At 49.6% G+C, this 25,639-nt stretch overlaps 2 protein-coding genes across 7 annotated transcripts in view; one reads left to right on the top strand and one right to left on the bottom strand.

The window, feature by feature from the left end:
- The window catches only part of LOC139766330 (uncharacterized), a 194,230-nt gene extending 168,916 nt beyond the window's left edge, over positions 1 to 25,314 (top strand). For 2 of the 5 annotated variants that reach the window (XM_071694834.1, XM_071694835.1), the window contains 3 exons: positions 20,715 to 20,850; positions 21,206 to 21,335; positions 22,797 to 25,314. In XM_071694834.1, coding sequence (XP_071550935.1) covers positions 22,799 to 23,776 — 978 coding nt within the window. In that variant the 5' untranslated portion in view covers positions 20,715 to 20,850; positions 21,206 to 21,335; positions 22,797 to 22,798 and the 3' untranslated portion in view covers positions 23,777 to 25,314. Of the gene's footprint in view, positions 1 to 18,928; positions 19,051 to 20,714; positions 20,851 to 21,205; positions 21,341 to 22,796 lie in introns of those variants that run through there. The other 3 variants (XM_071694838.1, XM_071694833.1, XM_071694837.1) reach the window with 3 other exon arrangements.
- On the bottom strand, positions 494 to 16,483 carry LOC139766321 (chymotrypsinogen A-like). 2 transcript variants are annotated; one of them, XM_071694810.1, is made up of 8 exons: positions 15,749 to 16,483; positions 9,006 to 9,150; positions 7,815 to 7,955; positions 6,908 to 7,133; positions 3,749 to 3,886; positions 2,796 to 3,012; positions 2,349 to 2,560; positions 494 to 1,954 (listed from the first exon to the last, which is right to left on the bottom strand). In XM_071694810.1, exons 1-8 carry the CDS (start codon positions 15,933 to 15,935, stop codon positions 1,802 to 1,804), a joined length of 1,419 nt encoding a protein of 472 aa, XP_071550911.1. In that variant the 5' UTR covers positions 15,936 to 16,483; the 3' UTR covers positions 494 to 1,801. The 2 variants fall into 2 exon arrangements, with proteins under 2 accessions (XP_071550911.1, XP_071550912.1); XM_071694811.1 differs by lacking the exon at positions 15,749 to 16,483 and adding an exon at positions 9,634 to 9,957.
- Positions 25,315 to 25,639: the final 325 nt, after the last annotated feature.

The following is a 25,639-nucleotide window of genomic DNA, read 5'->3' as shown; positions in this document are numbered from 1 at the left end:
GAAATAGAGTGAATTGGAGTCATGTGGTATACAGGGGTTGACGTGCTGTCAGTGGATTGAAGCAAGGCATGTGAAGCGTCTGGGGTAAACCATGGAAAGCTGTGTAGGTATGTATATTTGCGTGTGTGGACGTGTGTATGTACATGTGTATGGGGGGGGGGGGGTTGGGCCATTTCTTTCGTCTGTTTCCTTGCGCTACCTCGCAAACGCGGGAGACAGCGACAAAGTATAAAAAAAAAAAAAAAAAATATATATATATATATATATATATATATATTCCTCTCCTTCCTTGCCACAGGAAAATGAAACACGATAAGTTCCAAGTGCATTTTCGTGTAATGATCGCATCATCAGGGGAGCTACAAGAAATATATATATATATATATATATATATATATATATATATATATATATATATATATATATATATATATATATATATATATTACCATCTTCTATTATCTCATTGTTTCTTCTCTCTCTCTCTCTCTCTCTCTCTCTCTCTCTCTCTCTCTCTCTCTCTCTCTCTCTCTCTCTCTCTCCCCTGGTCGTTCATTCCACGGCACAGTACTCGAGGTCAGGGGTGAGGCCCGGACTAGACACCCCCCCCCCCCTTCCCCGGCCCGCATTTCGTGACCAGGCCGACCCCGTCATCTGCTTGGCGTCATGCGCTCCGTAAACGAACTGTTTCCGGTCGTCGACAGCGGTCGTTTCGCGGAAGCCTTTGTGTGGGGGGTGGGGGGGGGGGGGGAAATTAACGATCGTTCTTCTTATGAGGACCTGTCGTCACCACCCTCCCCCTCCCCCTCCCTTTCACACACTTATACTTAGCAGCGAGTCGTGTTCGATGTACCTATAAATGTAAGTTAGGTGAACGCTAATGGATCGTTCGCGGCGATTAGAATTTGGTGAGAGTTTTACACACACACACACACGCACACACACACGCACGCACACACAGCCTAAAGTACGTGTATGTGTGTACGCACTGTACGCACATAAGCACAGTCATTAGCCTCACACATCAGCGGATGTGCGCCTCCGTCCAGCGCATCCGTGACCGTACTTCCGGACGCGGACGCGCACCACGACGTTATAAGGTATCGTGAAATCAAAACTTGAAGTACTTAAATTATAAGTAGTAGTCTTACATGTACATTGCCATATGTTCAAGATGAAATTACTTATGCCTTTGATGATCCTACATACTGAGGTGTTGTTCATCATTTCACAGATCAAGCAACAATAGCGTCAGGTCACGTGTTTGAGTCCGTGCCGCGGGGGACTTGTATGGTACGCGTAACGTTTTCGAATCCGGCTGGAACGTTTCGAGTCCGGATGTTCACTTTAGCTTTTCGTAGGAAAGCATCCACATCAGCAGCGAAAAGTGACAAATGACGTATGTTTTGGACTTTTTTTTTTTTTTAGTTCCTCGTTTTGTTGTTGGTCGATTCTTGGCATAGGCACGCCAGAAGAAAACGGGAGCGAGAGAATCCAGTCCTTGTGTTTCACTGGATTATCAAATGCTTCATTTCTGTTTCACGTCAGCGTAGCTGTTCACCCCTTCAGTAGGTGTAGAGGATCACCATCCCTTCCTCCAGCAGGTGTTGGGGGGGGGGGGGGGAGCAGAGGCTTCCCTTCCTTCAGCGGGGGTTGAGGAACAACGGCTCTTCCTCCTTCAGCAGGGTTGGAGGAACAGCGGTTCTTCCGCCTTCAGGAGGTGTGGGGGAACAACGGCTCCTCCTCCTTCGCCGGTGGTGGAGGACCAGCTGCTCCTCCTCCTTCAGCAGGGGGTGGAGGCTCAGCGGGTAGCGTGGCAGGAGTCGTTCTTGGGGATGTAGGATTCGATCCAGGTGAGGAACTTGCTGGCTCTGGAGTAGACGCCGGGGAGGCCCTTCACCGCACACTCGAACCCGTACGATGTCACCCCCAGCAGTTCCCAGCGCCCGCTCACCTGCCGGAGGAGGAGATATTAACAGCACAGTTAACAGACAACACTCACACCCGTAGATAGACTCCATAATATTACCTTCATGTATTATCAATTATATTACTGTCCCTCGCTCTTCATATCCTCCCCTTTACTTCGCACTCCCTCCACTCTCTTTCGCTAGAGCCTGTCCCTCTCCCTACCTCTTGAGCACGTCCCTCCATCTCTTTCTTCCCTCCCTTCAGACCTGCTCTCTTTCCCTCCCTCCAGATCTCCTCTCCCTCCCTCCCTCCAGACCTCCTCTCCCTCCCTCCCTCCAGATCTCCTCTCCCTCCCTCCCTCCCTCCCTCCAGATCTCCTCTCCCTCCCTCCCTCCCTCCCTCCAGATCCTTGGCCAAGCATACACCTGCCGCCTCACCTTGACGATCAGGGGTCCTCCGGAGTCACCGCTGCAGGTGTCCTTGTCGAGGCCGACGGCACACACCTGGGACGACAGGAGGGTGAAGCCCTGGTCCTGGAACTTCTCCCGCCACGCCGCCTGGCATGCGCTGTTCCCCCACACGTCGAGCTCCACCTCCTGCAGCACCTTCGCCTCGTAGCCCCCGTATTGGAGGGCGCCCCATCCTGTCGCTGCAACCGTACACACCTTTGATGGTTAAGCTCTCTCTCTCTCTCTCTCTCTCTCTCTCTCTCTCTCTCTCTCTCTCTCTCTCTCTCATATATATATATATATATATATATATATATATATATATATATATATATATATATATATATATATAGATATATAGATATATCATAGGTACGAATGCCATATATTCAAGGAACAGCAGCAGCAGCAGCCAGGTCGTGCGCAGGGTCGTACCGGTGGCAGTAGCCCCGGCGAAGTCGTTGTCGCCCGCGGGCAGGCAGATGGGTCGTATGGCCTCGGTGAAGGCGACGGCCTCAGGCAGGATGACGAGGGCCAGGTCGTTCTGGATGGCGACGTCGTTGTACTGCGGGTGGACGACGTACTTGGTCGTCTGGAGCCACACGGCGCCCGCCTCGTTGTAGGCGCTCACGTCCAGCTTGCCCAGGCCAACCTTGTGGTGGGGAGAGAGAGAGAGAGAGAGAGAGAGAGAGAGAGAGAGAGAGAGAGAGAGAGAGAGAGAGAGAGAGAATGATTGATTCCTCAGTAATGCAAGATACCTGGATTTTTTTTTTCTATCTTTGTTCCTATGATCTCGTAGTCTGTAGGATATTGCAGGTTTTCTTCTTACTTATAACAGAGGTTTCCCCCTCACCCACATCCCCCTGGTCTCTCCCCTCATCCATGTCCATCTGGTCTCTCCCTTAACCTACAGTCCCCTTGTCTATCCCCACACTCACACCCTCTGGTCTCTCCCTACGCTCACATCCCCTTGACTCTCCCCAAACTAGAATCCACTGTTTTCTTCCCTTACTCACAGGCCCCTTGGTCTACCTCCACATCCAAAGCCCCTCCGGGTCTCTCCCCACACCAAAAGAGCCCTGGTACCTCCCTACACCCATAGCCCCTGGTCTCTCCCCACACTAGCATCCATCCACTGGTTTCTCCCACAGCCCCTGGTCTTTCCCCACTGGTTACTCCCCGCACACATAGCCCCTGGTCTCTCCCCACTCTGACATCCACTGGTTTCTCCCCCCACAGCCCCTGGTCTTTCCCCACACTAGCATCCACTGGTTTCTCCCCACACCCACAGCCCTTGGTCTCTCCCCACACTAGCATCCACTGGTTTCTCCCCACAGCCACAGCCCCTGGTCTTCCCTCAGGTCCCCCTTCCCCCTCAGGACACTCACGTCGATGAGCTTGATGTTGTACCCGGAGAAGCAGTGGGCGGCGCTCAGGAGGAGAGTGTCGCTGATGATGGAGCCGCCGCACCGGAACTGGTAGGTGCCCACCGTCACCACCAGGAAGGCCATCCACGGGTGCTCGTTCTGCAAGGCAAGTTGACACAGGGTCATAGGAGGGGCGTTCCTCGTCAGATAGGCGCCTCTTGCAAGGCGGAGGACCTGGCGAATCTAAAAGCGCCCCCCGGCAGGTGTAGGACCTGGCGATCTAAAAGCGCCCCCCGGCAGGCGGAGGACCTGAAGAATCTAAAAGCGCCCCCTGGCAGGTGGAGGACCTGATGAATCTAAAAGTGCCCCCTGGCAGGTGGAGGACCTGACGAATCTAAAAGTGCCCCCTGGCAGGTGTAGGACCTGGAAAATCTAAAAGCGCCTCCTGGCAGGCGGAGGACCTGAAGAATCTAAAAGCGCCCCCTGGCAGGCGGAGGACCTGGCGAATCTAACCAACATCAGCAATCGTAGATCGCCGAACCCCTGTTAGGAAGGGTGGGATAGATCGAAGTTTACCTACCTTACCTTTCTGTTACCCTACCCTATTGTTTAGCTTACCTCAAGGGCTAGGGTTCACCCTAGGGTTGTAAGATTAACCCCACATGAAGGTAATCCATTCACACTCGTATGTATTAGATACCATCAGTTAGTCTACAGACACTTAGCCAAATGATACCTCGATGAATTAAGGGAAGATAGTAGATGGACAATGGAGTGCACTGAGGGAGACAGGTAGACGGATAGGTTGACACCATTGCCTGACACGACGCGCGGCGTCTCGACGTACTTTCCAATCCTCGGCGTCCGGAATACTGAGGAAGATTTACCGCGCTCGGGGCATTATTAAGACACGTCGCACGGTTGGCCAGTGGGCTGCATGGCGGAATCGACAAGTTTGTCCTCGATGGCCGACGTGCCCTGCTGGCGTCCCCTGGTTACGGGTCGACGTGCCCTGCTGGTTTTCCCTGGCTACAGGCCGACGTGCCCTGCCGGCGTCCCCTGGTTACGGGTCGACGTGCCCTGCTTGCGTCCCCTGGTTTCGGGCCAACGTGCCCTGCTGGCGTTCCCTATTTACGGGCCGACGTGCCCTGCTGGCGTCCCCTGGCTACGGGCCGACGTGCCCTGCTGGTGTCCCCTGGTTACGGGCCGACGTGCCCTGCTGGCGTCCCTTGGCTACGGGCCGACGTGCCCTGCTGGCGTCCCCTGGCTACGGGTCGACGTGCCCTGCTGGCGTCCCCTGGCTACGGGTCGACGTGCCCTGCTGGCGTCCCCTGGTTACGGTCGAGGGAGTCGGGCGTAGTTAGAGCATCAGGTCGAGTCATTTGGTTGTAAAGGTTGTGAAACAATGAGGGTTGTATTAGCGTCTTATGGTGATAAAAGGAAAAACAACTGCACACACAATCGCAGCTGCACTGACCACGATGATGTTGATTTATACAACCCCTGGGAGCTCTGGCAGCTTCAAGGCTGCGCTACAATCAGTAGGAGGGACAGGATGGACTCCTTTTGACGTGGGAAGTTCTTTGACGAGAGCCATCTCGTGTTTCGTTAACTGACAATGATGCAGCGTCCCTGAATTGTCTCTTGCGGTATAAACCCTAAGCAGGAGTAGTCCGGTAACACACACACACACACACACACACACACACACACACACACACACACACACACACACACACACACACACACACACACACACATTTGTTTATTCAGAAGCGGTAAGCACGTCTGTAATCAGCAGCTGCAACGCCACATGACTATTGAAGAAGACCAGACACCACCAGTGCCTCTCCCCTCCCCTCAGATTAGAGCAGCATAACGTCCTCCCTGACTCAGGCCTGCTGTTTATCCTCCCCGACTCACTGTTTATCCTCCCCGACTCACTGTTTATCCTCCCTGACTCACTGTTTATCCTCCCTGACTCACTGTTTATCCTCCCTGACTCACTGTTTATCTTTCCTGACTCAGGCTTGCTGTTTAACCTCCCTGACTCAGGGTTACTTTTTATACTCCCTGACTCACTGTTTATCCTCCCTGACTCAGGGTTACTTTTTATACTCCCTGACTCACTGTTTATCCTCCCTGACTCAGGGTTACTTTTTATACTCCCTGACTCACTGTTTGTCCTCCCTGACTCACTGTTTATCCTCCCTGGCTTAGGCTTGCTGTTTATCCTCCCTGACTCGGGCCTCCTGTTTATCCTCCCTGACTCACTGTTTATCCTCCCTGACTCAGGCTTGCTGTTTATCCTCCCTGACTCAGGGTTACTTTCTATACTCCCTGATTCACTGTTTATCCTCCCTGACTCAGGCTGTCTGTTTATCCTCCCTGACTCAGGCTTGCTGTTTATTCTCCCTGACTCAGGGTCACTGTTAATCCTCCCTAATTCAGGGATACTGTTTAACCTCCCTGACTCAGACATCCAGTTTATGAATCACATTGTACGTGATTCAGAATATACTCTGGATGGCGCTTGATGGAAAGTGAATCGTGAATATGAATAGTTCACATAAAAACTAGGTGGTATTTGTGCATTGCCCTGTCGACCGTTTAGGTCATTGACTGGGTCATAACCCAGATGGGACCTCCTCTCCCCCTTCCCACCGCCTACCCTCAGGTCATGTGTGCAATCTTCCCCAATCTGTCTCTTTCCCAGAAAGTGTGTGTGTGTGTGTGTGTGTGTGTGTGTGTGCACAAGTGACTGCAGACAGCAACAGGCCACTTGGGCCCAGACGAGACTGTGTGTATGTGTGTGTGTGTGTGTGTGTGTGTGTGTGTGTGTGTGATAGTGGAAGGGATCAGGAACGCATGGATGGTTGCAACAGGGTCGGAAAGACGACGTATTTTGACGGGAACAGCGACCAATATGAATGCAAGCTACGTGGCCTTAGGGATATATTTTGATGGGAGTGATCTTGAAGGCTAAGTCGTAATCGCACTTCGATGAGAACGACCCTGAAATCAAGTGCAGCCGGTGACATGTTTCTGCAGGGACGACCTTGAACTCAAGTCGTGGTCGTAGACATACCTCTCAGCAGGAACGACCCCTTAAACCCGTCGTGGTCGTACACATACCTTCCAGCCGGAACGACCCCCCTCACCTGTCGTCCATGAACGTACCTTGCGGGCGGCGACGCCCCCCACCACCCGCTGGGCGTCGTTTCGGTTGGCCTCCATCTCCATGGCGGCAGTGACCCCGCACGTCACGCAGGATGAGGTCAGCTTCTTGGAGGCAGCGGGGCTGGAGGCGGTGACGGTGCAGACGTACCCTCCGTGCACCAGGCCCAGGACCCGGTGGTACCGCACCACTACTTTCTTCCCCGACCGCGCCCCGATCTCCGCCTTCCTGCCAGAGAGAAAACGTGACCCGGGTATAAATCCTGCAGCATTTCGTCGTATAAATCAAAGTAACTGTAGATACTTAGGTAAGTAGATACTTAGTTAAGTAGTGTCTGGATTTTATACGGTGGCGGATAACGATGGTGTGGCCCTTGAGCACGACGACGGTACGACCCTTGAGCACGACAACGTTACGACCCCCCGAACACGACGAACGGTACGACCCCTGGAGGTTGTGAGGGAGGCTTCTTCATCATGCCCATAAGGGTCGCGTCGTGGCGTCTAAGGGTCGTACCGTCGTACTCAAAAAGGGTCGTACCGTCGTGCTCGAGATGTTGAAATTGTACGACTCTCGAGCTACGACATCTATCATAAACAGTGGTGCGCTTGATCTGATATATGCAGAAAAAAAAAAGCACACACATGAAAAAGGGAACACGGCAAGTTCCCAAGTGCACTTTCGTGTAATAATCACATCATCCGGGGAAGATACAAGAATGAGACAGAAGACGTAGAATCAGTCATTTGATATACAAGGTAGAGACGTAGCTAAGACGTCATTGGTAAACTTATCGTCTTCCATTTTCCTGATTTTTTTTTTTTTTTTTTTTGGCAATGATGTATAACAGAGTCAGCGTGACAACAGTGGCTAGCAGAAGGCCAGGGAGGAACTCAGTCGTCGCCCCACCTACAGTACGTCTCCTCCTCGTCGTCAACATCGATCTTGAGGGACTCCATGAAGCAGTTGAACTTGAGGTGGAAGTGTTGGCAGGCGACGACCAGGTTGCTGTTCTGGCTGATGGCCTCGAAGGTCTGCGTGCAGTCGTACCTGCCGAGATGGAGGTGTTCTGGATTCACTGTGGCTCTTGGGGGGGGGGGGGGGGACGCTAATTGCTGTGTGTAGGGACATAGATTTCTGTGACCTGGGGACGTTAATTACTGTACGCAGGGACATAGATTTCTGTAACCTGGGGACGCTAATTACTCTACGTAGGGACATAGATTTCTGTACCCTGGGGACGCTAATTACCGTACGTTGGGACACTAATTACCGCTTTGAGGGTAAGACACCATTTTCGCTATACCCCGTTTCTCGGACGACCTCTTAATTACTGTACCTGTGGTCATTAATTACTGTACTTAGAGACACTGATTACTGTACCTGCGCACATTAATTGCCGTATTTAGGGCAAGACGCCATGATACTATACTTGGAGACAAAGATACTTTGATCAATACATACTTGGGGACTTAGATTCTTCGATTAATACATACTTTAAGACCTATACACGTTGATTAATACATACTTTAAGACCTATACACGTTGATTAACACATACTTGGAGGCCTAGACACTTTGAGTAATGAATACTTGGGGAGCTAGATTCTTTGACTGATACATACTTGAAGACCCAGGCACGTTGATTAATACATTCTTGGAGAGCTAGACACTGAGTAATGCATGCTTGGGGACCTAGATTCTTTGATTAATATGTACCTGGAGACCAGGACACTTCGATTATTATGCTTGTAGAATGCACAATGCTCAGGCAGCATCAGTGATGTGCACAGACCTGCCGTATCGACAAAGGAACGAAGGGGTGAAGATGAACTCTTGTGGGCTGCTGGGGAGTAGACAAACTTTACCTCGCAGTGGGAACTGAGGGACTGGAAATGGAACTCATGTGGAATGTAGGAAAGGGGAGTTACATGTGAGAGGAGGGGGACATACGTGTGAGAAGGGGACATACGTGTGAGAAGAGGAGGGGGACATAAGTTAGAGAAGAGGGGACACACGTGTGAGAGGAGGGGGACTTAACGCGTGAGAAGAGGGGACTCACGAGTGAGAGACTCACTTCGTGAGAGGAGGGGCAACTCACATGTAGAGGTCCTGGCGGGAGTAGATGAGGGCCGCCTCTCCGTCGTCCAGGCGAAACGTGTGGTCGCAGTCCTGGACGGGCGTGAGGCTGCTCACGGTGACGCTGTCCCCGGACTCCAGCCTCTTGCTCTGCCGCTTCCACGACTCTGTCGACACAACACCACACTGTAGTGCGTGGCGGCGGTGGCAGCCAGCCACTACCTGCCACTAAGTAGCACAGTGTGCCCTGTTGGCACCTGCCACCGTGGGCACACTGTGGTGGTGGCGGCAGACAACGCCTGTCACACCAAGTGTTGGCAGACACACCATAACCACTTCCATCATTTCCCACCAGAATGAATAGCTACATACCACAAGAACCTCAACACACACACACACACACACACACACACACACACACACACACACACACAAAAGCCTGCGAGAAGCCATCGCTCCGTCTCATTCCTTACCAGTGGCGTCCCAAATGCCACTTGGAGACCTAAAAGAATTGATTGATACATACTTAGAGACCTAAAAACTTTGATTAATACATACTTGGAAACCTAAAAACTTTGATACATAATTGGAGACCTAAAAACTTTGATTAATACATACTTGGAGACCTAAAATCTTTGATTAATACTTACTTGGAGACTTAAAAACTTTGATTGATAAACACTTGGAGACACAGATACCTTGATTAATACACACTTGGAGACCTAGATGCTTTGATCTACACTTCTTCATATCCTAATTTCTTTCCTTCGTTTTTCTTTCCCCACAAGTTATCTCCTGGGCAGACGAGTTTGACTGGAACTGACTGACGACCCTCCTTGATGAAACTACCTGTGGCAGTCTCTGTAGAAGGGGTGAGGAATGGCCTGCAGTTTGGTAGATGATATTTCTGGTTACGGTGAGAAATACCCTGGAATGTCCATGAGTGTTGGCAGTCTGGAATGTCCGTGAGTGTTGGCAGCCTGGAATGTCCGTGAGTGTTGGCAGCCAGGAATGTCCGTGAGTGTTGGCAGCCGTGTGGGCCCTCTGGTCCTCCTGGCTGGTTCTGTCGTCAGGCTGGAAGAGTCCCCCGTAGTATTGGTGACAGTGGGTGGTGGGCTTGACTAGTGGTGGAAGTGATAGTATTTTCTTTTTTCCTGGTGTGGTGTTGGCAGAATGGGAGTCCCTTACCAGAGGTGGAACTAGGGAACGGGACGGCGGCTGGAATGACGACAACATTCGCATGATGTCATTACGGCGTTGGCGGAAGAGAGACATCGAATTCTGGCGCTGGCAGTGTCGACGTCATTCGCTTACGGTGTGGTGGCAATGTGACGGTGGCTATGGTGGCGGTGGTAGTGGTGTCAGCGTGTGGTGGTAGTGGTGTCAAGCGATAGAGAAGAAGTGGTGGGTAAGGAATAAGGTTTGGGGTGCTAGTGGTGTTAATTTCCCACCGATCCCGTGGGCAGAGGCTATATACAGACACGCAAAGGGAAAGGGAAGGGAGGGAGGCACAGTAAGGGAAAGGGTAAGGGAGGATTTTGCAACCGCGCTAAGGGAAGTGGCAGGGAAGGAGGGAGGAGGAACATTAAGGGAAAGGGTAAGGGTGGTTTCGAACGACATTAAGTGAAAACGGTAGAGAGGGAGTGTGTGTGTGTGTGTGTGAAGGCACTCGATGAGAAACGGTCTAGACCGATTAAAATTGCACGCTAAGCGTCCTGACGGTGCTGTCAGACCGTCCGTTCGGGCCCAGCGAAGACACGTTACCGTCCCGTCACACACACACACACACACACACACACACACACACACTCGCTGTTTATTTGATCGGGACGGTAGCAGGAAGCGGGTAGCTCTGGCTGATCGACACGCGAGGCAGCACCGAGTCATGGATACAGACAAAGCGTCGTGGATTAGTACCCAGTAATGGAACTTTACAGTGCTTTTTGATCCCTTGCCCCGAGGGGGATTGGCATGCGAGAGGCGTGAGTCACGAAGGGTGGGTGTCGAATGACCTTGTGAACGTGAGGAAGGGAAATAGAAATGAGGAAGAAGAGAGGTTAGGGCTCGTAAGAGAGACAATGAGAGCAAGGAAGATAGATAAATGAGAGAAAGGAAGGAGATCAGAGGCAAGGAAGTGAGGAGAGAAAAGCAAGGATTATAGAGGATTACAGAGCATAAAAATATATGGAGGTCAAAACTTAGAACGTTTTAGGCTTTAGTAAACTTGAGGGACCTAGATTGTGGTGGTCACCATGGGCTTACGACCTTCCGCCCGCTGACATTGGTCAAGGAGAAGGAAAAACGAAAACGTGTTCAGAGGACAGCCTCACGGAACCCACGCTCAGAGGCGACGTCAAGTGACGCAAGGTCCAGCTTACCCTTGGGGTATGTATGGAGGGCAGGGGGGTTAATATGTGTCGGTGGAAGACAAAAAACGGCGATGGAAGAGGTAGGGGGGAGGGTAGAGACGAGGTAGGAAGCATAAGTGGAGGTGGATAGAAAATCACGTTGTAAGTAGAAACCATCGTCGAAAGTAGTAACCAAGTTAAGAGGAAGGAACAACACAGTAGCGCACCCTCGATGTGTTTAAAGTCGGAGAACGGTGGAATGGTATTGCTCAGTGGTGTAACCACTCACCCCTGCCATTTTTCCCTCTTTATACGTTTCATGTTACCAACACAGTCTTCCCTCTCAACACGAACATATTCGATCCGAAACTATATAATATCCCCGCTGCCAGCTTTTTCTATCCTACCTTAGGAAATGAACGAGTTATTGACAATTAGTTAATCAGTCGTAGTGCGTCTGACAACTACTTCGGCGTGTTTACGTTTTCCGTTTGTTTAAATTTTCTCTTTCTTAAGAGACATTAAGCTTTCCTGTAGTTATAATTACATACTTTTGTTTCTTCTGTTGCAGATATTTTTTCAGTCTGTTGCTGCCATTACGTTACCTGTGAAGGATTAAGGAAAAGCGTAAATTTTTTGATCACTTCTGGGGAAGGATGGTGTTTAGTCATGGCTGAGATGTGGCTTATAATTTCGTATTTAAAGTATCGCCATATTGGCTTAAAGTAGCCTATGTGGTGATATTAAAGCCATGAATTATCAGTAGATTAACTGGAAATCTTTTGTAACATGATAATGCCTATGTAGTCTTGCTTGATTGACAGCCATACAGTAGCCTTCCAGTCGTCAAAATGCTATCTCAATGATAGCAGTTCGACTTTATTGAAGTTCCACCTAACTACTGGGAAAACTGAAATCTTTTTAAGTATAAATTGTAGAGGAAATACCAAAGAAAAATTCATCTACAGCAAAGAAAAAAAGTATTGTTTAGGTATACAAGAATACGTGAAATAAAATGAGTAAGAATGGAGATACTGATATTGTTCGACTGTGTTTATGGCTTGGAGTTAATCATAGAAAACGAATCTGCGCTCAAGTTTTCTTTGAAGATTTTTTTTTTTTCCTACAGCGTCGTGAGAGTTTGACAATATTCATAACAGCGTACATATAAATATTTCATCATGGATAATATCTCAAGTATGTGTAAGTATTCATTACCGATAAGTTCTTAAACTGATGCTCTTGTTATTCCACTATACTTGGTACTTAATGCCTTTAAATAGGCTGGAGAGAGAGAGAGAGAGAGAGAGAGAGAGAGAGAGAGAGAGAGAGAGAGAGAGAGAGAGAGAGAGTACGTAATCTTAAGATTACTCTTAACATCTAAATGGAGTATCAAGGATTTTCTGTAACTGGTGGATGCAATATGTTGACCTTGACGGTCTAGATGACCCTGGTGGTTCACAGGCCCGAAGCCTAGGTAGCCAAGTCATCGAACGAACCCCCTTTCCTTAACGACCTTTTTAAAAGAGTCGGGTCTTACAGACACCTAAAGAACTCTGATTTCTTCATTCTTTTTTCTTTTTTCTTTATCATTCTCACTCATTCAAGGTGGCCGTGAATGGAGGACCCATATTATGTCGACTGCTGAATAGAAAAAAAAAAAAAAACTCATGCCCTCCTCATTGATTCGCCTCACTCATGAAACGATGTTCCTCACTTGGTTGCCTCAGGCCTTCCCTCCACACCTGGTACCTCCATGGTATGGTGATTCCCTCCTCCTACCCCCACCAGTGCCTGGTCGATACCCTCCACTCCCTTAAGAAGACCCAATTTAGAACCCACCAATTTGTCACCTACCAATTTGGCACCCTCTTTATATAACTTCATGGAGGTCGTCCTTGGACACTGAAGGACATCATGGAGGTCGACCTTGAACACTGGAGACCATCATGGAGGTCGACCTTGAATGCTGGAGACCATCACGGAACACCTAAGACCATTGTGGAGGTCGCCCTTGAACACTGAAAATCATCATGGAGGTCGTCTTTGAACACCTTACACCATCATGGAGGTCGACCTTGAACTCTGAAAATCATCATGGAGGTCGTCCTTGAACACTGAAAATCATCATGGAGGTCGTCTTTGAACACCTTACACCATCATGGAGGTCGACCTTGGATAACCCGAGTCCATTAGGAAGGTCGTCCTTGGAGACGCAGACACGCAGGGGCTCTACTATCAATGTACATGTATAGTTATCGCAATGGATATAACGTGTGATGGAAGGGCTAGCCTCTCTCTCTCTCTCTCTCTCTCTCTCTCTCTCTCTCTCTCTCACACACACAGTAGGTGTCCGCCCGCCGCCCCTCTCCCTCCCCCAACCCCCCCTTCAAAAAAACGACAGCTTGATAAGAGCGCCGACCGTTGTGGTCTGTGCATAATTCATGGCCGTTTTAGCACGACACCTCTCCACTGGCCACCTTCCAGCCCACGGCTGGATCGATGGCGACACCCACAAGCCTTCGACTCTCGTGGGTGGCGCTGGGCGACAGCGCGCGAGCCGTGCACGATGAGTAGAACCGTCTCCCAGGCTAACGTTATTCCAGCGATGCGAGAGAAAGATTGGCCAGGAAGAAAAAAAAATATCAAAAGAAATTTAGAAGCGCTCTCTCTCTCTCTCTCTCTCTCTCTCTCTCTCTCTCTCTCTCTCTCTCTCTCTCTCTCTCTCTCTCTCTCTCTCAAGCTTTCGACCGTGCTTCGAGGCAGTGTTGTATCATCAAGGATAACAGAGTCAAGTGGTTTGAAATACGGCCGAAGACTCGGTGCTTCTGTAACCATTGGACTGACTAGTTCCTTCATATTACGTGTGTGTGTGTGTGTGTGTGTGTGTGTGTGTGTGTTACTGTAATATCTTTATCCTGTACCGATCAGGATCGTTTATATTAGATCGCTACCTTATACTGGATTACACTCGACATCGACTGTAATCCGATAACTCTATAGATTTGTAAGGGGGAACCATTTTGGAGGCAAGTCGAGGTCATATTGACACACATCTGACGTTTCCCTCCATAGATACGTGTATTGACCGCAATCCATGTGTGTTACGACATAGGTCCAGGTGCACCGGTAGCCTCTTGTTTGCACCTGTCGACAGGCGAGGCTAAACACGTTTTGTTTACCCCTTAGGAACCCTGGTGTTGGTAACAGTGAGACCCAGCCAAACTTTTTCGTGGTATCGGTTGTCTTTCGTTGAACCACTTTAGGTCGACGGTGCGACGCTTGAGCACGACGGTACGACCCTTGAGCAAGACGGTAAGGTTCTTGAGCACGACGGTACGACGCTTGAACACGACGGTACGACGCTTGAGCACGATGGTACGACGCTTGAGCACGACGGTACGACGCTTGAGCACGACGGTACGATACTTGAGCACGACGGTACGACCCTTGAGCAAGACGGTAAGGTTCTTGAGCACGACGGTACGACGCTTGAACACGACGGTATGACGCTTGTATGCGACGGTACGACGCTTGAGCTCGACGATAAAGTTCTTGAGCACGACGGTACGACGCTTGAGCACGAAATTAAGGTTCTTGACCACGACGGTACGACGCTTGAGCACGATGTAACGACGCTTGATAACGACGGTAGGACGCTTGAGCACGACGGTACGACGCTTGAGCACGACGGTACGACGCTTGAGCGCGACGGTACGACGCTTGAACACGACGGTACGACGCTTGAACACGACGTGCGACGCATGAACACGACGGTACGACGCCTGAGCACGGCGGTGCGACCCTTGAGCAAGACGGTAATGTTCTTGAGCACGATGGATGCGACTCTTGAGCACGACAGAACGACCCTTGAGCACGACAGTTCAGGTCTAGGTCGAGGGCCAGACCATCATATCCAGAGGCGTAGTACGGTCGTGCTCAAAGGACTAGGTCGTTGTTAGTCGGGGGTATATAAGGATACGTCGTCGTACTCAAGGATCGTACCGTTCTGCTCAAGGGCCGTACCGTTCTGCTCAAGGATCGTACCGTTCTGCTCAAGGATCGTACCGTTCTGCTCAAGGATCGTACCGTTCTGCTCAAGGATCGTACCGTTCTGCTCAAGGGCCGTACCGTTCTGCTCAAGGATCGTACCGTTCTGCTCAAGGATCGTACCGTTCTGCTCAAGGGCCGTACCGTTCTGCTCAAGGACCGTCTGCTTAATGTTTCCGCTTTGTTTAGACTTGATCGATCGCCTTTTCAACAAGTCCTTTAAGGGTTACTTACTCATATTCTACACACCACAGAATAGCTCTTAGAGAGCAAGAGCAGAAACTCGCATCGCATTACCTTCAACCTGTCCACGCGTGTCAAGAATTAGATTGACAGGTGATTAAGCGTGACGGAGCCGAGGACATACCTGATGTGTTGCCGAACGTCCCGTGGCGGGGTAAGGGAGCCTCCATCTTGGTCACGTTGCTCAGGGGGGACCTGTTGTTCAGCCTCAAGCCGAGGATGACCCGCCCCCCGCGTGCGGCGAAGGTCGACCTCCAGCAGAAGGCGACCAGCGCCAGCCGCAGCAGCAGGAGGTGATGTAGGGGCCTCATATCTTGGGGTCGTCGCCTGGGGGAGGCGCCTCCTCCTCCTTCCCTGGGGTTCGTGGTAGAGACCCCCCTGCTCAACTGAGGAGCGTGGGAGAGGCACCAGCTCAGAGAACGTGGTTGAGGTACCTGGAGAGCGTGGGAGAGGGACCTGCCCACCTGGGGAGCGTGGGAGAGGCAACTCTTCACCTAAGGGGCATGTAGGAGGCGCCTGCTCACCAGTGGAGCGCGTGAGAGGCACCTGTTCACCTAGAAAGCATGGGAGAGGCACCTGTTCTCGTGGGGGTCGTGCGGGTGAGGCACTTGTTCACCTGGGGGTCGTGCGGCGAGGCACCTGTTCACCTGGGGATCTTGCGGCCTGGCACCTCTTCACCTGGGGAGGCAGTGACGGGCGACGAGGGGGTCGGGACTTCCGTCACCTACTGACCCGTCATGGACACTCACGGTGTGCCACTCGCGTCCACCTGACGCCCACGTCCGATTCTCCTCTCACGGTGCTGACTTGGGCTTCCTCCTCCTCCTCTTGACCATATCTACCCTCCTTTCGTCCACAGGACCACCAAGAAGTGCACACCCGTCATTCTAATTTGCATTTTCTCATCAATTATTCCATTCGATGTTGATAAACGAGTAAATGAAGTGGTAATTCCTCGTTAAACGTCAAAGCGACGTTTGGATGAGCTTGTGGACATACCCGACTCTCTTACCTCCAGCGAACATCTGTATCCTGGTAATTGTCCCTCGCAGCCCATTGTCTGACCCTATTATTCCCCGTAGCTGACGACTTGTCTCGTTTTACATTATATTTTCAGTTCTCCTTCCCTAAAGCCTTGCTCTCTGTAGAGGCCAGTTGAACGCACGCGTCGTTTGAAAAAAAAAAACTTCGATGCGCGTCGCTCACTCTCGAATCGTGCAGTACAAACGTTTGCTTTAAATGTTTGAGTGTTTTTGGCGTTTGATCGACAAACAGGGACGTTTGATTGTGACTTCACCTGTGGTGCACATCACGATTCATAATGTGAATATGGATTGTGCGAAATTGTATTCCAGATGCAACACACGCATCCACAGGCACAACACGAGGTTGACGCAACACAGGACAAGCATCCAGAGGCACAGCACACACACACACACTTGCAACACAACGGTCCACAAACACAGGATAAGCTTGCAGCACAAGTACCCAGAGGCACAACACACATACTTGCAACACTAACGTCCACAGACACACTATAAACATGCAGCACAAGCGTCCAGAGACACGCTATAAACATGCAACACAAGCGTCCAGAGACACGCTATAAACATGCAACACAAGCGTCCAGAGACAAGCTATAAACATGCAACACAGGCGTCCAGAGACACGCTATAAACATGCAACACAAGCGTCCTGAGACTGAGTATAAACAAGCAACACAAGCATGCAAAGGCGCAACACCTGCTTTTATACCGCAAGGAAGACCTATATATTTGTAAATTGCCAATATTGACTTGTCTCCTACCTGTGACCATCTCAGTCATCCGCTGCCCCTGTGTGGTGAACCAGTGTTTATTCACGTTCTTCTTCACCATCTTCCTCTCTCTCTCTCTCTCTCTCTCTCTCTCTCTCTCTCTCTCTCTCTCTCTCTCTCTCTCTCACACACACACACACACACACACACACACACAATTTGTTGAACATCGGCCTCTGGGAACTCTGGTACCGCGCCTCGTGAGGAGCTGTATGACTCCCAGCGTCATCCAGTTGATTTAGGAACTTAAAAGACTGTTGTAATCATCAAGTCACCTCTCTCTCTCTCTCTCTCTCTCTCTCTCTCTCTCTCTCTCTCTCTCTCTCTCTCTCTCTCTCTCTCTCTCTCTCTAAGTTAAACAGCCGGTGTAGCCTTTGACCTTTCGTTGTAAGCCATCTTTCTCAATTCCGATGCCGTCTTGATTGCTTTTCTCTGGACTTTCGTGATCCATGTCTTTGTGCTTCTTAAATCGCGGTGATCGGACCCCCGAGAGGGGCATACTCCAGTATGGTGTGAATATCGTACCAAACACACCCCTTATCCAGGTACTTGATATTGGCCAGCAGACATTATACTTCTTTTTCCATTCTCCTGATGTGAAGCTCTGGCGACGTATCAGGTACAGTATCAACCGCTGGATCTCTTTCACACATCGAATCCCGTGGCTTATTTCTCGCTAAGTGGTGTTCATATCTGGGGGTCTTTTTTCGCTCTGCCGTATCCTGATAACCTTGCACTTACTTAGGTTAAGTCCCATCGTCCATTTGTCTGAAGAACTTTGAGTTTCGTTCAGGTCTTCCTCTGTTAGCTCCAACAATTGATTTCATACCTGATTTCTCTCATGACTTTGGTACAAGTTATCTATACTCGCTAAGAATAGCAACGGACCCGAGACAGAACCCAGCGGCACCCTATTTTCAACCTCGACCCATTTGGGAAATGCGCCTCTTCGGCTGCATCCTCTATTCCTCTCCGCCTGTAGCTCCAGCATCTTAATCAACCTCCGATGGGGGAGAGTGTCAAAGGCTTTCTTGCACTTTAGGAAAACTTTTATCTAACCCATCCATCTCTTTGGTCTACTAAGGTCGAGTTCACTCACACCTGTCTTAAAAATCCAAGAGGTTCGTGATGCGGGACGTCTTTTCACTGAAGCCGTGTTGTCTCTCAGTTGAGAAAGTGTGTTTGTGTGTGTGTGTGTGTGTATATGAATAAGAGCGCGTGCTTGCGTCTGTAAGAAATTACTTTCACACTTGTTTTCATTTGCTCATGTAAGGGTAACTTGTTAAAAGAGTTAGATTAACAGTTAGTTACAGTTCATCCCTCCAAACGTGCTCATCTCCCTACCACATTTATTACAAAGCTCATCACAGTAATAACACTAATCGTAAGCAGGCGGCATCTGCGTAGACTTGAGGTCCGTTTTCTGTTGAGAATGCGAAACCAGCGGCCGCAACTGACGCCAAGCCAAACTGCTCAGTCGACAGTTGGCTTTTTTGGTGGAGAGACGAAAGCGTGTTTAGCCAAGAAGCTGGGCTCCCAGGTGGAAAAGTTTGTGACACTGGTAAAGTACAGTGATCACCGGGTAAACCTCCCTCACTGAACCTGTTAAGGTAAGGTTTATATATAGTTTTTACAGAAGCTCATGTGTGTATAATCATTTCCCGTAACAATGCGATAATGGAGAGTAGATGTTGGATTGTATTGTTCCCTGACCGGACTAAGCTTAGGCGGGAGACGCAATTGTGGAAAAAAAAATATATATATATATACGGGATTGGATTCGAACCTCTCCGTCACTGGGAGTACTATGTTGAATGAATGAAAATCACAACAATACTCTGTAGTTCTTCACCGTCAGCTTGTATCTGTGGCGTATTAACCAGTGTAAACAACGGGTTTTTTGGGTGCACATTGACGTGACGTGACTTTCACGCCACCACTGAAGCTTGGTCAGCCGACGGAGTCGCCGAATTACGCTAAAAATAAGCTTAGCTGAACTGATATTCTATCTGTGGCGATTAGGGATAAAGGATGGTAATGGATATTGATTAAGAGCTACGATAGCAGGGGATGCATGGCGGGGTTAAGGTACGGTGAGTGAAGGGTGAGCTTAAGCAACTAGGGGAGGTGTTACGTGCCTCAGAGGGTGAGGAGACGCCGTTGCTCGGCGTCTCACAGGGAGGAGGGTGAGGGAGTGGAGTGAGGGACTGGACGTGGGGGGTTAGGTTGTTGGAATAGTCGCTCCCATGTCGTCACTGTGAACAGGATAGCCATGGCCACCGTGAGTTATTTACCCTATAGATTGATACTGGAATTTACACACACACACACACACACACACACACACACACACACACACACACACACACAACAGTTCAAGAGTGCGAGCGGCAGAACAGTAGAGATTGACCGCAGGCAACAGGACAAGACTGCAAGCATCATGAATTACGAGCAACAGGGGAAGGCCGCTAGCATCAGACCCCAGACTATACAGAATGAGCGTCTCTTGTGACGCGTGACGGTCAGCTGGGGCCCATGTTACTGGCCTGACCTTGAGGTTGCATAACGTGGCAGAAAACAGGAAGAGGGGGGGGGGGTACCTAGGCTAACAGGAAAGAGGAGGGGTGCGAGAGGGTAACAGGGAGGGAGGGGTAGTATCACGCCAAGGTCTGGCCTCCGCCAAATCCACTGCACAGGTTAGGTAACGTGGTACACTGTACCGCCGCGCGTAGCTGTACCGTACCCTCAGGAACACGACGGTACGACCTTTCTGAACACTACTTGCACGATCCGTGGGTATGTTAGCCTGATTCACACGGGCTCCTTGTATCTAAGGGTCGTACCGGTGTGCTTAAGGGTCGTGCTGTCGTCTTGCAGATGGCGTTAGTTCGAACTAAGCACACAAACACACCGCTGTAGTAGTGTTAGCTGAGGTGTATGTGTGTGTGTGTGTGTGTGTGTGTGTCTGTGTGTGTGGGCCAGGCCAGTTAAATTGGGAAATTTTTGCCGTTACTGTAACATCATTTAAAGGAGGTGGCATATTTAGCAAGATTTTGGGCACGTGATGTTTACATCCTCACACTTAGCCTACCCTAATGAAACCAGACGTAATCTAACCCAACCTAACTCAACTCACCCTAACTTACGTTAGATAAACAGCCACCTAACCTTCATCAAACACGTATACAAAACCCTAACATAACCTATCCACTTCAAGAGTCCAGAAAAATAAGAAAATAAAAGATTAACGTAACTTATTTGCATATTCTTGCAGATCGCTTCCCTCGCCCCTCTATCGCCGAAGTGATATTAGCAGGCGAGAAGAGGGTCTGCGCGCGCACGGCAACGCGTCGGCGCACCAGGCGGAGCAGCTGTCGTCCCGGCCGTCACGCACGCGTCCTCCGCGCCAGGTAAAGTCTCCTCATCTTGATGGCCTTACATACGTCATCTTGAAACGGTAATTCCCCGCCCCGTCAAAGATCTGCTGAGTCTACACGGTTCGTCTTTTCCCCCCCTCAGCTTAATTAAGCTGCCTTTGGTAGAATGTTCGTAACGGGAAGTCAAGTCTACCTCCCTCAGCTTAGAGTTCGATATGGTACGCCTCTGACTCAAGCTTGACTCAGTGATATACGCTAACCATACCTTTTTCCCGTCAGCTTAATGCGATATTGTACGGTAACTTGACTGTAAATGTTTCCTGTATCATTTTTCCCTGTTTTGCTCCTTATGTCTACATAAATCGTCTATGTCTTCTTTTTTTTACAGTAGGCGAGCAACGGTGACACCAGGGACGAAATGATAATGTTGCGGTGAGGATGACGTGATGAGCAGCAGCAGGAGGAAGCAGCAGTCAGAGGCCCAGAACAACAGGCGAACCTGTGCAGTCCAGCAGTAGGTGAGGTTAGCTGCTCAGCCCTACATAAACACCGTTTTCTGTCTCGTGTTATTATTATTATTATCATTATTATTATCATTATTATTATTATTATTATTATTAGTAGTAGTAGTAGTAGTAGTGGTAGTAGTACTCGTATTTATTTATTTATTAGTTATCATTGTCCGTATTTTTCTCGTATTTTACATGTTTCCGTGTTCCTTTTTTTTACCCAGCATAAACAAACTCCACTTTTTTTCTAATATTCTTTGGCTTTGTTCAACGTTTGACTTTTCATGGGCTCAAGGACCATGTACTGAGTTTGATATTAAGGGTAGATCCGTCATACCATCGTACTTAAAAAGAGGTCGTGCCATCGTACTTAAAAAAGGGGTCGTACCATCGTACACAAGTGGTTACACTAAACTGACACTCAAAAAGCAGAACTGCAGTAATAGTTTTTGCCGGACTCGCGATCTTCCCTCACAGTCCCCCAGCAGGTAATGGCGTCGGCAACCCTATCACGACCCTATTTGCGGTCGTCGTCAAGCGCGCCTGTGGGTTACCACAGCCCCAACGGCGGCAGCGCCTCCCACACCATCACCAGTTATTAAGGATGAACGCCATATGCCGAGCAGGATCGGCAGACACCATATCTCTCAGCCTTACTGAATGGTTTCTCCCGAAGATTATGGAATGATTAAGGTCATGAAGCCGGAGTCCCTGGCATTGTTGGTCCGCTGGTTCATTGACCTGGGCGTCTCTGGATGGCTCGTGTGTCGCGTTCCCCGAGTACGGTAAGTACGACCCTTGACCGCCTGGTTACGACCCCTTGAGCACCTGGTCACGACGACCCCTTGAGCACCTGGTCACGACGACCCCTTGAGCACCTGGTCACCACGACCCCTTGAGGTTGGCGATGGCGTCCTCTGGGGTATGATGACCCGGCCTTTGACTCGCCACTTGAAGCCCAAGTCCAGAGGCTAAGGTCGTCTTAGTCAAGGGTCGTACCATCGTCGTCAAGGGTCGTATCGTCGTCGTCAAGGGTCGTACCGTCGTGATCCAGGGAGTTGTTTACTGCAGGCGATGATCGTGTCTTAACGAGCCAGGTCTTTACGTGGAGAACATATGGCCCAGCACAGGTGGTGGGACACGGCCGACATGAGCGTAGCCCGGGGTTGTAGCGCATCGGTGCGGTGAGCGCGGCAGACGGTGGACAGGTGGTGAGCGCGGAAGATGGTGAAGGACAGGTGATGAGCACAGCAGATGGTTAGATACAACTGGTGGTACGGAAGATGGCGTAGAACAGGTGGTGAGCACGGCAGATGGTGAGGGACAGGTGGTGTGCACGGCGGATGGTGAAGAATAAGGTAACTTTCTTCCGACACCATCTGGTGGGTTTTCTACCTTACGTGACATAACATTGCTATAGCAAGCGTTATTCCATTGAGCATTTTATCATATCCCAGGCCTTTGTTGCAGGTATGGAGGCGATATTCTTGTTCCTGGTGTCAGCAGCGGGAGTCAGCCATTGTCAGGCGTCTGACGTACCGTCAGCGGGGCATGGTTTCTCCAACAGCGTCTCTACCACGCCCTCCAAACATCCTCCTCCTCGCGTGACTGCCGCGCCGCCTTCCACCTCTCCTAGGGCCTCCGTTTTCTATGATGGATCGCCACCACCTCGGCGACACACCTCGAGAGACAGAAGCGTCACCAGCTCTCACGGAGACCCTAGCGGTATTGGGAAATCCTCGTTGACACTAAGCCAAGACTATCTGGAAAAGATCTTGGACGACACAGGAGAACTGGAGTGGTTCCAGGGCGGGAGGTACAGCGGCGGACCTGCCGTTCTCACTACAGACGTATACCAGGGCAAGAGAATGCTGGTGTACAAGCTGGCTCCCGGCGATGTGTTCGCAGGCAAGCGAACAGCAGCAGCAACCAGGAATCACGAAGATATAAAGCAATCTCAAAGCAATGCTGTTTATTTCGACGGTTACGAAAACCCACACGAATATTCGGATTCCAAGGTTGTGCTGTCCGGATACCGTAGGTATAAGGGGAATGATATTAACCGGAATTTCATTCGTCGTCCTATATCCAAATGGAGCGTGCAGTACCTGAAGGCGCCACAGCCTCTCGCGTCCATGGCGAACCCTTACCTCCCGTCTGGCAGTAATGATCTAAGCCCCGGTTTCCGCGCGAGACCCAAGCACAAACCGGGGCGACGAGTGAAGGCCGCCGGGACGGTTGGAGGCGCTGGTGTCGGCGCGCAGAAGGAGGTGGTCGCGGTGATGCAGCGGCAGGTGGCGAAGACGGTGCAGGCGGCGCGGAACGCGGGCCGCGGAGTCTGGCTCTCCCTCCTGCTTCTCCATTACCTGGGTTTCCTCCCGCAGCTGCCGGGCCTCCCCAGACACACTGACCCGGACGAAGTTACGCACACTGTGGTCAACACTCCCTAAAAAGGTCTATTCCGACTCTGGTAATGATACGGTGGGCTCGGAGGTGACCGGTCAATGTACGTTGGCCGATTATGCCTCGGTACAACTTGCCAAAGTTTAAAGTACTAAGAAAATATTCATATACACTTCCCCTTTAGAACTAGTAACTGTTGGTCATGTCGTCGTCTCCTAAAGAGTGGAATGCAGTACAAAGACGATTTGTATGTCAGAATAAAGTCGTGGAGACTGCGCTTTGTGTTTATCAGATAGTTTCAGTTCTTATGAATAAAATGAATGATAGCAGCACTCCAGCCATGCTGGGTGTCACTGACGATACACACATGATAGCTGGTCCTTACACCACAAACATCAACAAAAGACACGGACACCATAAACGCCATCAGAACACATACTGGCACAAGATCTAGACAAGAAAAAGAATATCTGTAGTGCCTTCAACAAACTTCGCTTCATCCTATATTACGTCTCGCATGCCTGGTGTCAAGAGCAGATATATCCAAGCTGCAGACCACTTAGAACAGTCGTAACAGTCACCGCCTGCTTAACCACAGACATTCAACAACACAACAAAAGAACTCTTCCAGTACAATATCATCTCAAAGTGCTCAGCACTTGGACTCGCTCTAACCGCTCCATAACCGACCACCAAACCTCCAGTAGAGATGAAAGACTAACCCAAGCTTCATATTTCAGAAGTATGTACTCACACACACCAGCAAACGCAAAACACGTATGCACACCGAAACGACCTGACCTCCGCTAAACAACCAACTTCCCAACTCATCTTTATATCACCGTCTGACCAGTTGTATATCCATTTGAAACCACACACCCCCAGACATGCACAAGTTACTCTTTCTCGCATCTGTTCTGGACATCACCCATCTTTACAAATTTACAAACATCAATATATTATCAGACCACGCCAACCTAGCTGCAATTTTCACAGTGACAACACCGAACAACTCTCATTTGCCTTGTGCAAAACCTGCGGAAATCACGTTGTATATGTTGACCTGTGGTTCCGTTCGATGGACATGGATGGCTTTCTGAGTGCTCGGTACCTCCGTAGAAAGGGATCGTAGGGTAGGAAGGTAAGGTAAAGTATATGTGTGTGTGTGTAGGTTGGAACTAATGTAGTTTTAAACACTGTTTTCTTCACCACATCGAACTCTTTACATATTTCATGTCCATTTATACTTCTTGCGACATGATAATTTTATGTTTTTACTCACTGTCATTGTACGCATAAAACATGATACAGTGTTTTTAGATTGAGTGAATGAAAATAAGGCACTAAGCTGATCTATTTAACGTAGTCTACTACTAAATCTCGTTTTCTTTTAATGTGGTGCTTCATATGTAATGCATGAGGGGGATCTCTGTCAAGTTACTTATACAACTCTTTATCACTGTGTAGTTCTCGTATGTATTTTGTACGTGTACATTCAAACCACAACTCAGGCGTGTATATAGAAGAGGTATTTATCTGATAAAGTATTTACGCAACTCTTCCGTAATAAAGTAAAAAAATTTTCTGTTCGAACTTGAATTTCCTTATTTAGGAACAACATAATCAGTCTAGTTGATTACCCTCTTGATCACAATGGTATGTACCACCCTTGCGCTTGATGGCATGATAATTTCGACCCAGCCTTTGATAATTAGGCCCGCACGTTCGTAAGAGAATAATCAAAACTTGTGACAATCTTGACTTGGGTACAGATCCTCAACGCTTTACCTCTTAAGTGTAGCGTTGGATCGGAACTGGGACAACCACTTGGACAACGGTATTAAGTACTTTGGTAAATGCTGGATCTTCCAGCTTTCCTGCCAAAACTCATGTGTTAGGGAACGTGCAAA

The sequence above is a fragment of the Panulirus ornatus genome, chromosome 57 (genome assembly GCF_036320965.1).
Source record: "Panulirus ornatus isolate Po-2019 chromosome 57, ASM3632096v1, whole genome shotgun sequence".
Taxonomy (NCBI): domain Eukaryota; kingdom Metazoa; phylum Arthropoda; class Malacostraca; order Decapoda; family Palinuridae; genus Panulirus; species Panulirus ornatus.
The sequence above is the reverse complement of the archived record's forward strand: the minus strand, read 5'-3'. Positions and strand labels throughout refer to the sequence as shown.

Coding starts and splice junctions, on each gene's coding strand:
- LOC139766321 (XM_071694810.1), bottom strand. CDS start 15,935: ATGAGGCCCCTACATCACCTCCTGCTGCTGCGGCTGGCGCTGGTCGCC. Junction 7,134..7,814: donor GAGGAGGAGACGTACTGTAG/GTGGGGCGACGA, acceptor TCTCTCTGGCAG/GAAGGCGGAGATCGGGGCGC. Junction 3,013..3,748: donor ACAACATCAAGCTCATCGAC/GTGAGTGTCCTG, acceptor CCCCACCACAAG/GTTGGCCTGGGCAAGCTGGA.